This window comes from Schistocerca serialis, chromosome 9 (genome assembly GCF_023864345.2).
Source record: "Schistocerca serialis cubense isolate TAMUIC-IGC-003099 chromosome 9, iqSchSeri2.2, whole genome shotgun sequence".
Classification (NCBI taxonomy): domain Eukaryota; kingdom Metazoa; phylum Arthropoda; class Insecta; order Orthoptera; family Acrididae; genus Schistocerca; species Schistocerca serialis.
Window position 1 is genome coordinate 367,824,647 of NC_064646.1, and position 13,193 is coordinate 367,837,839.

Here is a 13,193-nt window from a genome sequence, read left to right on the forward strand (position 1 = left end):
CTGACAGGTCTGTACGGAGGTGACCTGCATCTGACATCGAGCTGCCACTCAACTGCCAACAGCATAGTGGAACAGCTACATCGCATCTTGAAGGCTGCCTTCACCTGCCATCACAGCAGGAGGACAGCTGCACTGCAGCTGGCACTTCTTGGTCTCTGTGTCGCTCACAAGGATGACCTTGAGACACCGGCCACCAATCTTGTTTATGGCCAGCTGCTCACTATCCAGGCAACTATCTGGAGTCTGCTAACCTGCCTGAAGATGATGTCATCCCCGAGTTGCAAGACTGCATGGCCTGCCTGCTACTCACTCCTCCCCAGTGTCACAGCAAATGCAAACTTTCATTCACAGTGAAACTGTCATGCACCGTTATGCTCTGCATCAATACTCATCAGCCCCACCTCCGGCTCCAACCTCAATACTGTGGCCCACATAGGGTTCTAAAACAGGACTACAAAACGTTCACCTTGCAGCTGCAGGGCACACTGACCAACATTTTGACTGATAGGCTGAAGCCTGCCTATACGCTGCCTGACCCCATGCCACCCAGTTTGACTACCATCCACATCAACAAGCCGCAAATGCACACCACCACCGATGATGCCAGGCCCTCCAACAACCCAGCCGCCCCTGCCACCCGAGCCCACGAGATGCCCGCCCACAACATTACATCTGAAAACACTGCAGGAAACCCACTGTGCTACACAGCAATGCATCCAACCCATGGGCTGTCACCAACACAAATGCACAGGATGTTCATGTTCCTGCTTCTCTAACTCTCCTGCAGCCTCTGAATGACCCAACTATTTTCCCTCCACCATCGTTAATTGCTGGGCAGGGTCCCAATGCTTCCGCAACAGTGTTATTTCACGCTCTTCCAGTGCCACGTTTCTGTCCTACCACCACCTGTCCTGACATGGGAGGCACCAGTGACTTTCGCTTGCAGTGTCCAGTGCATATGCTTTCAGGTGTAAAATGTGGTCACCCTGTCAACACCACCTTGCAGCCACCCAGAAAGGCTGCTGTGCCCTCCTTCTGCAGCCCTGCACTGGCAACCTCACCCAGTGCCTGCCCACATCTGCGCCCTCAGCACCGAACACAGGCTCAGACCATCCTCATGCAATGCCCCCACCCTGCATGCAACTGCACACTGTGTCACAGTGGACCGGCACTACTGACAGCGAGTCGCCTTGCCCTCCATATGCCCGCTGTCTTGATGTGCAGCGCCCTCCTCTGCCATAGAGCAGACAAGCACATTTCAACTCAATCTGGCCACCCTGCCGGCATAATACAACCTTCCACCAGTATCAGCCTTCGTCATTAACACCTCCCTCACTCAGCATCACAGTTCCTCTCTTTGGGGGGTAAGGGGGTTGCGGGGGTGGGGGGAACTGTGTGGTGACCTTTCACTGCACAGCTGTCTTAGCAGTTCCGTACACTCAAAACTCGATATGGCTGTCTGCTAAGGCAGCGAGTTTCACCCCTCACACAGTATTTATGTTCACAGTTGTCGATCTTGCCATGGGACAGGACACTTCACCACTACAGTTGCTGGAACGACACATGCCCCTAGTGAGGCTTCCACTGACAGAGTCTCACCAGTATTCATCTGTCCCTCATTTTCCACTTTGGTTGCTGCTCCATGCCTGCGCCGTGAGGAACTGGTCACATGGCAACACTCCAAACGCTGGTGCTTCTGCGACACATCATCGTTATGCCTGGCATGCAATTGCTGAGGATATTATGTTTTTGTGTCATGCTTCTGTGCAGATAATAAATTTTGCTTTGTGTGTCTTAGTCTGTGTATCATAAGTGCGGATATCACGTGGTGAATACAGGTACAAGGCAATAATTTCTGTGAATCCACTATTTCTACCAAGCCATGCCCGACTAGTGCATTTGCATCTCGAGTGAGTGACTGATGTACATTTTGAACCTGAGGCCGTTTGTGTTATTCCAGCCATGTGTTGACCTATCCTTTATGTGCTTTTAACTCTGTGTGTAACTTATCTCAATAAAGTAAGGAAAATTCCTACTGGGTCCTTACCAGATACGGTTAATGGAGTACACACCTAGAAAGTATTTTTGTATTATCAGGAAATAGGGGAGAGTGTGTCACAGACATGACATGGGATTTGGGATGGGCATCACTAAAACAAAGGTGTTTTTCGATGCAGTGGGATCTTCTCATAAAATTTCCATCACCAGCTTTCTCCTCCGAGTGCAAAAATATTTTGTTAGTGCAGACCTACATAAGAAAAAATGATCATCGTAATAAAATAAGGCAAATCAGAGCTTACACGGAATGATATAGGTGTTTGTTTTCTCCCAAATGCCGTTCGAGAGTGGAATAAGAGAGAATTATTGTTAATGTGATTTGCTGAACTTTCTACCTAGGCACTTAAATGTGATTTGCAGAGTATCCATGTAGCTGTAGACTTTGTGATAAGCAGGAGATGTTCTTCAGGTTTTCTGGGTGCAGGCGAAACTGAAGCTGTACAGATAAAGCTGTGATAATATTAGCCTTTGTTTCTCAGTGTATTTTGCAGGTTATTTTTTGCAGTTCAGATGCAACAAATTTGCTAAATATATCCTCAGGTAGTGTTACTGGAACTAAACACAGTGCTCTTGTCATAATGTAATGTCCCTCAGGGTTCATCGAACAGAGATTCTTTGTCTTGCTTCTGCCTCCTTTTGAGGATGTATCTGGTAACAAAACATACTGTTCAGGCTTAACATACATGCTTATTTTTATCCTACTAAAACAATACTGTTTCACTTCCCAGACTGTAAGGATGAGCGGACAAACACAGCAGAAAATTTTAACGTACTGTGGCAGTTTCCCTATTGTTTGGGGACCTTAGATGGCAAACATGTCAAATTCATGAGTCTGCAGAACAACAGGTCAATGTATTACAGCTACAAGTGAATGAACAGCAATTTTATTGCTGATACAGACAACAGATTTCTGTACACTGATATATGCTGTAATTGTAGAATTGGAGATACAGGTGTATTTAGGAGGAGGAACTTTGCACACGTTGTGAATAATGCTGAATGGCACTTTCCTCTAAGAAAAACAACATAAAACTACCTCATATCATAATTGGTGTGACACCCAATAGTAAACTTTCTGATCACACATTAAACTGGACTCAAACACGCATTTGGGTTGTTAGCAAATACATTCAGAGTTCTGTTAACAACAATAAATTTAGGAGAATGGTCGAGAGGGTAGTTTTAGCAACATGCATTATACATCATTTTCTTCTCAAAAACTCCATGCATTATTTCAATGTACTGGAGAGCTGTATCTGTAATTAACTAAGGGAATGTGAAGATACTATACTGCAAATAGATACAATGCTGGCAATGCAAAACATACATTCACAGCACACTGCAATCAAATTGGCAGCAGAAGCTAGCAAGATGTTATCTTTGTTTCCTATACTGTGATATGTAGTGTATCTCATCTTCTCCAGTAGCACTTACAGAACTTTCTTCAACTGTTGGAACAAAAATACCTAATTTCATTAAATGAAAAAAATAGCAGTTTTCCACAGCAAATAATAGTGTATTCATAAATTTCACCTTGGATGTATATTACACACACTGCTCTTATCCGTCAAGCAGTGCCCAGAAAATGAAGTCCATTAAAAATCAAACTTTTGATGTGTAAACTGTCTCATCTTCACTGACAGTACAACTACTCTTTGAGGCCTCAGTGCCATGTTTTCATGGCATTAGTATGAATGCAGACTTTTTATTTTCTTTCTGATTTTCTGCCCTGTAGTCTGTGGCCTATATTCTTAATATGTAGCATATTTTATTTAATGCCATTTTCTGTTTGTCTCTGCTATGATAATCTTCACTAGAGATATCATAAAGATGCAGTTTCCATTAATATTGTTCAAATAAAATGCTCCTATATTCTTTGCACCACCACTTTTTGCATATTCTGCTTGTAATAATTTTGATGGCCTGATGTAGAAGCTGTAGGGTGCAAAGATGCAGACTCTCTTCTCACCTTGAAAGCACATGGGTAAATGAAAGCTTTGAATTCAATCAGCAAAACCAGTACAATATCAGAAGTGCTCTCAAGGATAGACACCTGCCTTTTGTTCCATGTAACACTAAGAAGCAGTGGCGGGAAAGTGTCTACTCAGTATGTGTAACTCTACAAACTCATGTACATGTCAAGGAATGTATAAATGGAAAGTAGGGCACTGTCTGGAAAATTATGGAACCACCATCTAAGTCCCCTTGTTTGGAGCCATCATAAAATTGATCATTTAAAATACAAAGATGTGTGTGCTTATAGTGAAAATTTGTTATATTTATCTTGTTGTTGGCAAGTTAATTTAAAATTCATCCTGTGTCTCTGTATTTGTCAAAGTGACTGTTTGCTCCAACACACTAAGAGAACCTTGATATCTCCAATGCTGTTCTCTGCCAAAAGCTGTTTCAGTCGAATCCTTAATGGCTTTGTGGCTTCAGGGTGCTTCAAAAATATTCGCTCTGCTGAAGGCTGAAGTGTAATCTACCACTTTGGCCATAGTATACATACCAACAAATAATGATCACCAAACGTGCAATTAATTTTCATTACTTGGTTTAGTAACTTTGGACACATATAAAGTGTGGAAATTTTATACTATCTGTCCCTGGAACAGAGTGTGGATGGATGCAGCATTTCTGCAAGATGGCCAGCAGATTGGTCATGTTTTGCAGCACCTGCTGGTTTGGCAGTTACTCCATGCAGCTGTACCCTTGCTTTTGAGGCACGCTGTGCTAAATGGAATAGAGCACACTATGACAATGTACTATGTCATGGGAGAGAGAGACGGAAGTCTAGTCTGAAGTCTGATGGAGAGTCGACTCTGAACTGTCTATTAATTTGTATTACTTGATGTAATAACCAAACCATAATGCCAAACAGTTACTGTATACAATTTTTAACATAGTATGAGCTGGAAGAATATGCGTATGGCTTGAAAGAGAGACTCCTTTCATTTGGTAGGTTATTAGAAGCACGATTCCATTTCCAGAACAGGCCAAACTGTACGAGAAATGAAATCCTCCCAAAGGAAGAAAGGAGAGGGAAGATAAACTCCAGATAAGCAAGTCAGTAATTTCGGATTGTAAACATCAGCATCAGAATTAATACATGAAATCCACCTCCAAGCACCAATCCAATAAAGCAGGGAACATTCCAAGGGTGACTAATGATGGTAGACACTGGAGATTCTTTCACTGACTTTGCTTTAAAGGCATTTTATATGGTCAAATATTGTCATTGGATAGAAAATGATGAGTCACTAGTATCAACACTGACACTAGGGACAGGATTTGTTCAATAAATCCGTGTTGGCAGTCTGATGCCCTCAGCACGTTCTGTGTGCACTATCTTTAGGTACCAAGGTTGGATTGAACCTTAAGTAACATAGATATATTCTGGATGGGACCAGATGAATAAAAACTATAAAACTGTTGTAGGCTGGATCTGTCTGCACCAGATATTATTCCACTGACACTTTACAAACTTACTTCGAGGTCCCACAAAACAAGGTACTCATGTGAGCCTTCAATCAAATATCAGACAAGGGAACCTAGATGACCGATTGAAATGGAGACTGGTGTGATTAAAACCCTCTTATGACTCACTAAAAACGCAATACATACTATTAAAATGAACACACATAATCTTACCTACTACTGAAAAATCCATCTTTTGTGCGCAGTTCTCTAGCCTCCGAATTGTCAACTGTAATTGGCGAGTTGTTGATGCAAGATGAGGAGGAGCAGTAAACCATAAAATTGTCAACAAACAAATAAATTTTCAATTGACTCTTTACTATGTCATTTGTAGCAATGGCAAAGAGTGTGACTTTTTAAAGGCTCCCTTGACAGATGCCACTCTTCTACATAAAACTGCTTAAGAATGCCTCCTACACAGTAATGGAATGATTGCTCTGCAGGGAAAGAGTTCACGTTAGATTGGCCACTTTCACAGAAGACCCAGTTATGAAGCTAGTTATTAAAAGGAACTGGTAATACTTGTAGCATAAGTGATCCAGAAATTAAATGACAACCACCAGCTTAATTTATAGTTATTTGATTACTGTTCTGTAAAACATTGCACCAGGCACAATGTAGCCCAGCTATGAACACTGTTTTGAGAGGAAACACTGTTTCAAAATGATAGTTGAAGATGTCAGAGAACTTTCCAACTTTTTGCTAGTGCCATGCATCTGAGAAACTTCCTCCCATCTTTCTCTTCATAAGTGATTGAATGTTTGTTCATTCTGTGCACTGCAGTCATGGATCTTTTATGGTTTTGGCTTGGTAGTAAATAGCCTGAGATAGTTACCACTTCACTATCACTAAAATTTGTATTTGCACAATTTATAATACAGTTCCTGTTCACAAATGTTTGGTCCAGAGTAGTGGCAGAAGTTTTTGAGGTTCTTGTTGAGATGGTTGTTGTTTGTTTTAAACTGAAAGTATCTGTTAGCTTGAGCAATATGCTTTTTTAGTGCTTGTTGTCAGAAAGTCAAGTTGCTCATCTATACACTACTTTTATTATAAAATTGATATATACAAGGAGTGACATAAATTATCGTGGAGTAATTCTGCCTACACTTTTTTTATGGTGGTACACAATATTACCGAAAAACCTTACACAGATAATACCACACCTGGAATGCTACTGGTTCAACAGCTTCCATATCCTCAACTCGTTCATTCTTCACTGCTATAAATTCAAATCCCTGAAAGCCAAATATTTATTAAATCCCAAATAAATAGGTAATATGATAATGCATGCTTAATTTGTTAAATTTTCCTACAAAACTTTTTTATATATATTTCCAAGAAAATGAATGCAAGTGTGTCATCAGTGTTCGTGTAACAATTATTACAGAATTCAGGACTAACAATGACAAGAATTAAAACTTATTTGTGATAAATATTTATGTATGATAAGTATTTTTTTATCTTCCACTATAAGAAATCACATACAAGGAATCCACTGGTTGCCACATGTAATCATTAGTGAAATATATCCATTTATTTGTGCATCTTGAGGGTTCTTTTCATTATACCTTATGAAGACATGGAATATATTTGCTTATTTATAAGAACACAGTATGTTTTGGCTGTTATGAGACAGTGCACTCTCCCCTCTGAAATTTTGCTTGAAGTCAGAGTTTGACTTGTAGCATAGCCCAATATCTACATTAACATCGTATTTAGGCTAATTCATTATAAAATATAAAGTTACAAGGTAAACTCACAAAAAATGTATTTCACAATTGACAAATTTTTGATGTATATTTTGGCACATGTTATGTCCATATACTATAATATAACTTACTAAAAATGCATATGAATGTGTTACTACAAATTGACAACTTACAGAAACATTATGAATTCATATTCAAGTTCAGTCTAAGTTTAAATGTATATGTTAATCTCCCAACCCTGTCACACACAGATAATATTAGTTCTAATATCCTGAGTCTTATCCTGTACTACCCACATAAATAGCGAGCGGTCTACCCGATGGGAGGCCCTCATCACACGCCATTATTATTATTATAATACATACTTGTAAATTTTGTCTATGTGCATTCTGAGCTATTTATTTTTGTTGTATTACGATGACAATTGCTATATCACTGTGAGATGATTCCTGGTTAAATAAATATATAAATAAAAGCATCTATCACTTGAAATGCATTCAATCTGTTTTAAAATTGCATCCTTAATGAACATGGACTCTAGTTAAAATAATTACGGCTGTATAAACTGTTCATTTCCCTGACAGATTAAGGTGAAACTGCGAAATGAGATCAATTTTAGTTCTTCTTCATGTATGTTTATATTTTGTGAACAACTGTAGTGTGGCAAAATGTGTAGTATACATATGTAATTAATCACAAGCCTATTCCACCCACCAGTGGCATGCAGGAAACAACTTTATCTTTGGTTCCATATGTGCTTACTTTCCGCTGATTCTATCCTTGTTCTCATTGAAAAATATGTATGTGGGAAGTCTTAATGATCTTTACCTTCTACCATGGCATTGGTATTATGCTTATGAACATTACTTCACAAAGGAATAAAAGTATTAGAGGTATGTTGCTTAGCCCTGCACTGCTATTGGTGGGTCTCACGGACCCGACTTGTGTGAGCGATTCGTTTTCATTAGGTTCACAACATTGCACATAAGCAGCATTACATGTATCTTCGTACCTTACACAGCTGTGCCATTTGCTCGTCAAGTGATGGCAGAAATCCACTGTCTAGGAGTGCCAGTAGTGTGTTCGGGTCTGCCAGACCAACCATAGAAAGTAGGTAAGTACTTGTTGGGGCTATAGGACCCAGAGTAGCAATGATGGTATCGTTTGTCCCAACACAAATACGTTTGTAGCACACATTCAAATTGCTGAATCAGCACATTTATTTGGGACAAGGACCATAATGGATGTAATAGGAGATCTGTATAACGATGCACTGGAAAATGAAATTATTAGTAACAAAGCAGGTGACGAAGGAGGAGACATGGACGTCGAACTAGATAGTGAACACGATACGGAAAGCAACAAGTTAGGATGACAGTGATAGATACCGCAACAATAAGAAATATTTTGTTGGTAAGGGCAAGTGTATTAAATGGATGAAAGACATGTCTACTACTCATATGAGAACGGGGTCACATAATAGTGTCTCCCATATTCCTGGTGTGAGTGGAATGGCAAAGAATAAAAGGACAGATGTAGAAATATGGTGGCTGTTTTTCATGGATGAAATAATGGAAGAAGTAGCGATACATACTAACCAACGTATCGAATCCGCTCAGACCTTCAGTCATGAGACAGATAAAGGTGAAATTGGAGCATTTCTTGGTCTGTTGTATTTGGGTGGAATCTACAAGGTTGGTAGGATTAATTTAGAAGAACTCTGGGACAGAGATGGAACAGGATTGTAATTATTCTACTGTACAATGACCCTACAGACACTCAGGTTTCTGGCACAGTGTCTGAGAATTGACCATAAGTTAATGAGGTCCGATGGGCAAAAAGAGGATAAAATGGCTCCTATATGAAATATATTGTTCACCAAAAACTGCATAGCACTCTATTCTCTTGGAGAATATGTCACTGTAGATGAAATGCTTGTCAAATTTTGAGGACGATGTAGTTTTCACAACAATGTACATTCCTTCCAAACCTGCCAAATATGGAATAAAAGTGTTCAATTTAGCTGATGCAAGAACAGCGTACATGTCAAATTTGGAAGTTTATTTACGTGAGCAGCCAGATGGACCATAAAAAGTGAGTAAGTGTGCAGCTGATGTCAAAAGGTTGTGTAATCATATTCCCAAAACATCTTGGAACATAATTTTGGATAACTGGTTTACAAGCTATCAACTGACCCTGTTGCTTCTGAAAGGCCATAAATTAACATTTTTGGGAACAGTAAGGAAGAACAAGATGGAAATTCCCCCAGAATTCGTGAACACATGAGGTAGAAATGCTTTTACAAATATCTTTGATTTTCAGCATACGTGCACATCAGTTTATGTACCAAAGAAAAACAGGTGCCTATTTCTAATGAGTACTATGCACCATGACAACAAAAAGATGCAACCACTGGGGAAGAAATGAAGCCAGAGATGATAACTCTGCATAATGCTACTAAGGGTGGGGTAGATTTAGTAGATCAGATGTGTGCCACCTATGATGTAGCAAGAACAACTAGTTATTCTTATTCTTTTGCTTACTGAATGTAGCAGGCATGAATAGTCTTGTCATCTTCAGAGCTAACAACCAGGGGGAGACTACGAGGAGAGACTTTCTGAAATCGCTTGGGTAGGCTCTTGTCGGAGGCCAATAGCTACACAGGGCCGGCAGTAAGCATATCAACCGACCTCTCAAAAGATCTGTCAACAGACTGGCGGGAGTCGAACAGCAAGACGATGGGATTGTGAACCTGAGTATTGGTCCTAAGAGAGGACGGTGCTATGGGTGTGAAAATAGCAAAACGCAATATATTTGTTGCAAATGCTCTAAGTTTGTGCCTCTAAAAAAACACTCAAGTTTAATTTGTAAAGACTGCATGTAGTGGCCTGGTGTAGCAAAACGACATGTGGAAACAGTACGTTCGAAAGACATTGTGAAGACTCTCCGTTTACTTAAAACGTTTCCGATTTCTACTCATCTGTTCATACGTGAGTTTGATTTTCGCAGCTTTCATTGTTCTACTTTGTGTGCTATGACACACGACAGTCACATTCTGTAACCATTTTTGTCCTGTACGGTATGTAAATGTTAGAATCGCTGTCTAATTTCCTTACGTAGTAATAAAGGACAACAATTTACTCGAATCCAAAGCTAAACGTGTTTGTTTACTTCATCTAGGCAACATACGTGAATATGAAGCCCTTTTGTGCTCCCTATCTTTATCAAATAAGACTGATACGCAGGTCGGGTCTGTGAGACCCCTCGTAACAGCGGTGGTACAAACGAACACAGTCGCAACGCAGTGTTAAATGCTTGGTTACAGAAACAAGAGAATGCACGCTATCTACTATCTTTATTGCACATGTATGGGAAATACTGTTCCACATTACATTGATTACCGAAGATACAAATAATTATACGTATTTCAACCGCGTTCATGTACAACGAGAAACTCCTCACCTCCATCTTCACTGAGCCAGTTACTTCCATTTCCTGCTACCCTTTCTCCCTCACTGACAGAATGTTTACTGTAAACAAACTAGCACTGTTTGTCCCCGAGTCCATGAGAGTGAAGCTTTACATGTTTACAAATTATGACAGCTATAGCGTCAGTCGGCACTAGCCTGCGCAAGGAAGTTAGAAGAATAATACCGACTACCGAGATACCAGTGAGCTTACTGGGAAATACACGCGCCCCCATACTCAACAATCTGTCTGCGTAAGTATTTGTGCAAATAACTGTACATGCAATGGATCGCCACAAATGTAGTACGTTCACACGTCAAAAGTTCCAATCTACTGCTCCCCCGCTATCTGTCGGTGTAGAAAAGTAATTCCTGTGGCAATGGATGACACTCTCGTACAGTAACATCGAAGTTTATTTCATTTCTTAGGAAATTGAGTAACTTATATTGCGGTCTGTATTTGCAATTTGTGTTGCAAAAAAAACAAAAAGAAAACAAAATACCGGAAATAGAGAGACAAATCTCAACGGTCTACATAGTGGCTACATAAGCAAAGGCAGTTTTCGCAAATAAATTTAGTTCACGAGTAATGTAATTATTTAAGGACAATTCAGGAACGTGTAATTATCTTTTGACGCCCATAACCCATAGTATAATATAGAAAAGGCTTGCCTAAGGAGAGCAGTTTCCCCAAATGAGCGGCTGACGGTGACGTTAAGATTCCAGACAACAGTAACTACAATAATCTATAATTTGCTACTATAATTTTTAAACAAGCGTTGAGTGAAATCATACCCCGCACACCTGCGCCATTTACGCTGTCCTGAAGCGTGATTTCATGAAGGCAAGTTAAGTACTGTACCTCAATTCTGACAAGTAATTGGTCGTATTTTTACAGTTCTAGAAGTGTTTGAGAAACAGTATATTCTTAGAAGTTAGATAGGGTCCGTTGCCAATGAGCTGTGGTTCAGTTTATTTCTAAGTCGATATTTTCAGTTCCCTGCCTGAAGTCTAACTGCAACTTTTACACCAGGATGTAAAATTCCAGGCTGAACTCTAGACAGGGATTCATTGCATATCCAGGAAATTACATTCTGAATTTTGTAAAGAGATTCGTAGTTGATCTGGAAAGTTTTACTTGTAGTATTGTAGAAGTGAATCACTCTTGTTATGAACCACATACTATATTACGAAGCAAAATCAGTGAATAATAGCTGTGTACATGAAGGGTCTTTTATCAGATCTCCCAATATCAGCTTAACACAATATTCTGACTGCACTCTTCATTAGCACAAGTGGGGTCTACTTTCGTTTGTTACTCTGTCCAAACTCACATTATATTTTGGCATAGGACAGTACTAAACTGCGACAGTACTGAGTGAAAGTAAGCTAGAAATATTCCAGCACCAGATCGAATAGATTTCGTTACTTTGCGATAAACAGTACGCAACGAATTGCTTTTATTGCATACTGTTTCCCTGTTTGCCGTAGAGTTAACCGCTCGTAATTTCTCCGTGAAAGAATTATAGGCTGATGCTTTCTTATCCCTATGACTGTAGTCCATGCTTTAAATTTTCCACATACATGTATGACTCCTATACATTTCGATAAATTCGCCAATGAACTTTCTAGAACACTGACATGTATCTGCCATTTTAGATCACTCTACAAACACCAGAGAAATGCCTGACTGAACAAACAGCTGACTCAAACACGTTTTAGCGTCAGATTTGTATTTCCTGTCTACATGTACAACTTGTCTGCGCAAATGTGGTCCGCCGGCTTAGCTGGGTGATAACGTGCTCGCCTCCCATGCAAGTGGGCCTGGGTTTGATTCCTGGTGGGATTGGAGATTTTCTCCCCTCGGGGACTGGGTCTTGTGTTGTCCTCATCATCATTTCATCCTCATCACCGGCGGGCAAGTCGCCCAACTTGGCGTCGACTGAAATAAGACTTGCACCTGGTGGCCGATTTGTGATTTGACTACAGGTTTGAGCATCTTCGCTCAAATCTTCATCGTCCAGTTTTGCGCACATCTAATATCTGAGCAGATCTCCTGTTTACAGACAACAACCTATCTACGCGGATGTGATGTACGCAGACATTTGTGCACCCAGATTGTTGCCTGTGGACAGGACTTCGCCATTGTGAAGCCAGTGATTTATCCACTCCGCCATATGTTGCCGGCCAAAACACGGTGAATAGCATGTGTGTATTATAGTATTATTCATCGAAATACAAACGTATATTGAGGAAAAAATGTTACTCTTGGTACCTGCGAACGCCATTATGTCCATTGACATAATATAACAGATCTCATCACTCGAATGCACAGATATCGGACGACTTTCGGTGAAATTCAAATTAGCCTTTCTTCTTCAGTCATATCTGCCGACATGACACAAAACGGATAAGTTTAGTCAAAGAAGGAGTTTTTGGCATTCTGCGGATGAAAAATATAATCGGAATATAGTTCAGAATC

At 40.1% G+C, this 13,193-nt stretch overlaps 1 protein-coding gene across 3 annotated transcripts in view; it reads right to left on the minus strand.

Annotated features, from left to right (window-relative positions):
* Window positions 1–10,884, minus strand: part of LOC126419126 (zinc finger protein 726-like) — a 162,446-nt gene extending 151,562 nt beyond the window's left edge. For 2 of the 3 annotated variants that reach the window (XM_050086228.1, XM_050086227.1), the window contains exons 1-2: window positions 10,707–10,884; window positions 6,699–6,770 (exon numbers count right to left, since the gene is read on the minus strand). Coding sequence is in view for 1 of the 3 variants with exons in the window: in XM_050086227.1 (XP_049942184.1) it covers window positions 6,699–6,770; window positions 10,707–10,736 (102 nt within the window). In the remaining 2 variants the exon portion in view is untranslated. Of the gene's footprint in view, window positions 1–6,698; window positions 6,771–10,706 lie in introns of those variants that run through there. The other variant, XM_050086229.1, reaches the window with a different exon arrangement.
* Between the last annotated feature and the right edge of the window lie 2,309 nt (window positions 10,885–13,193).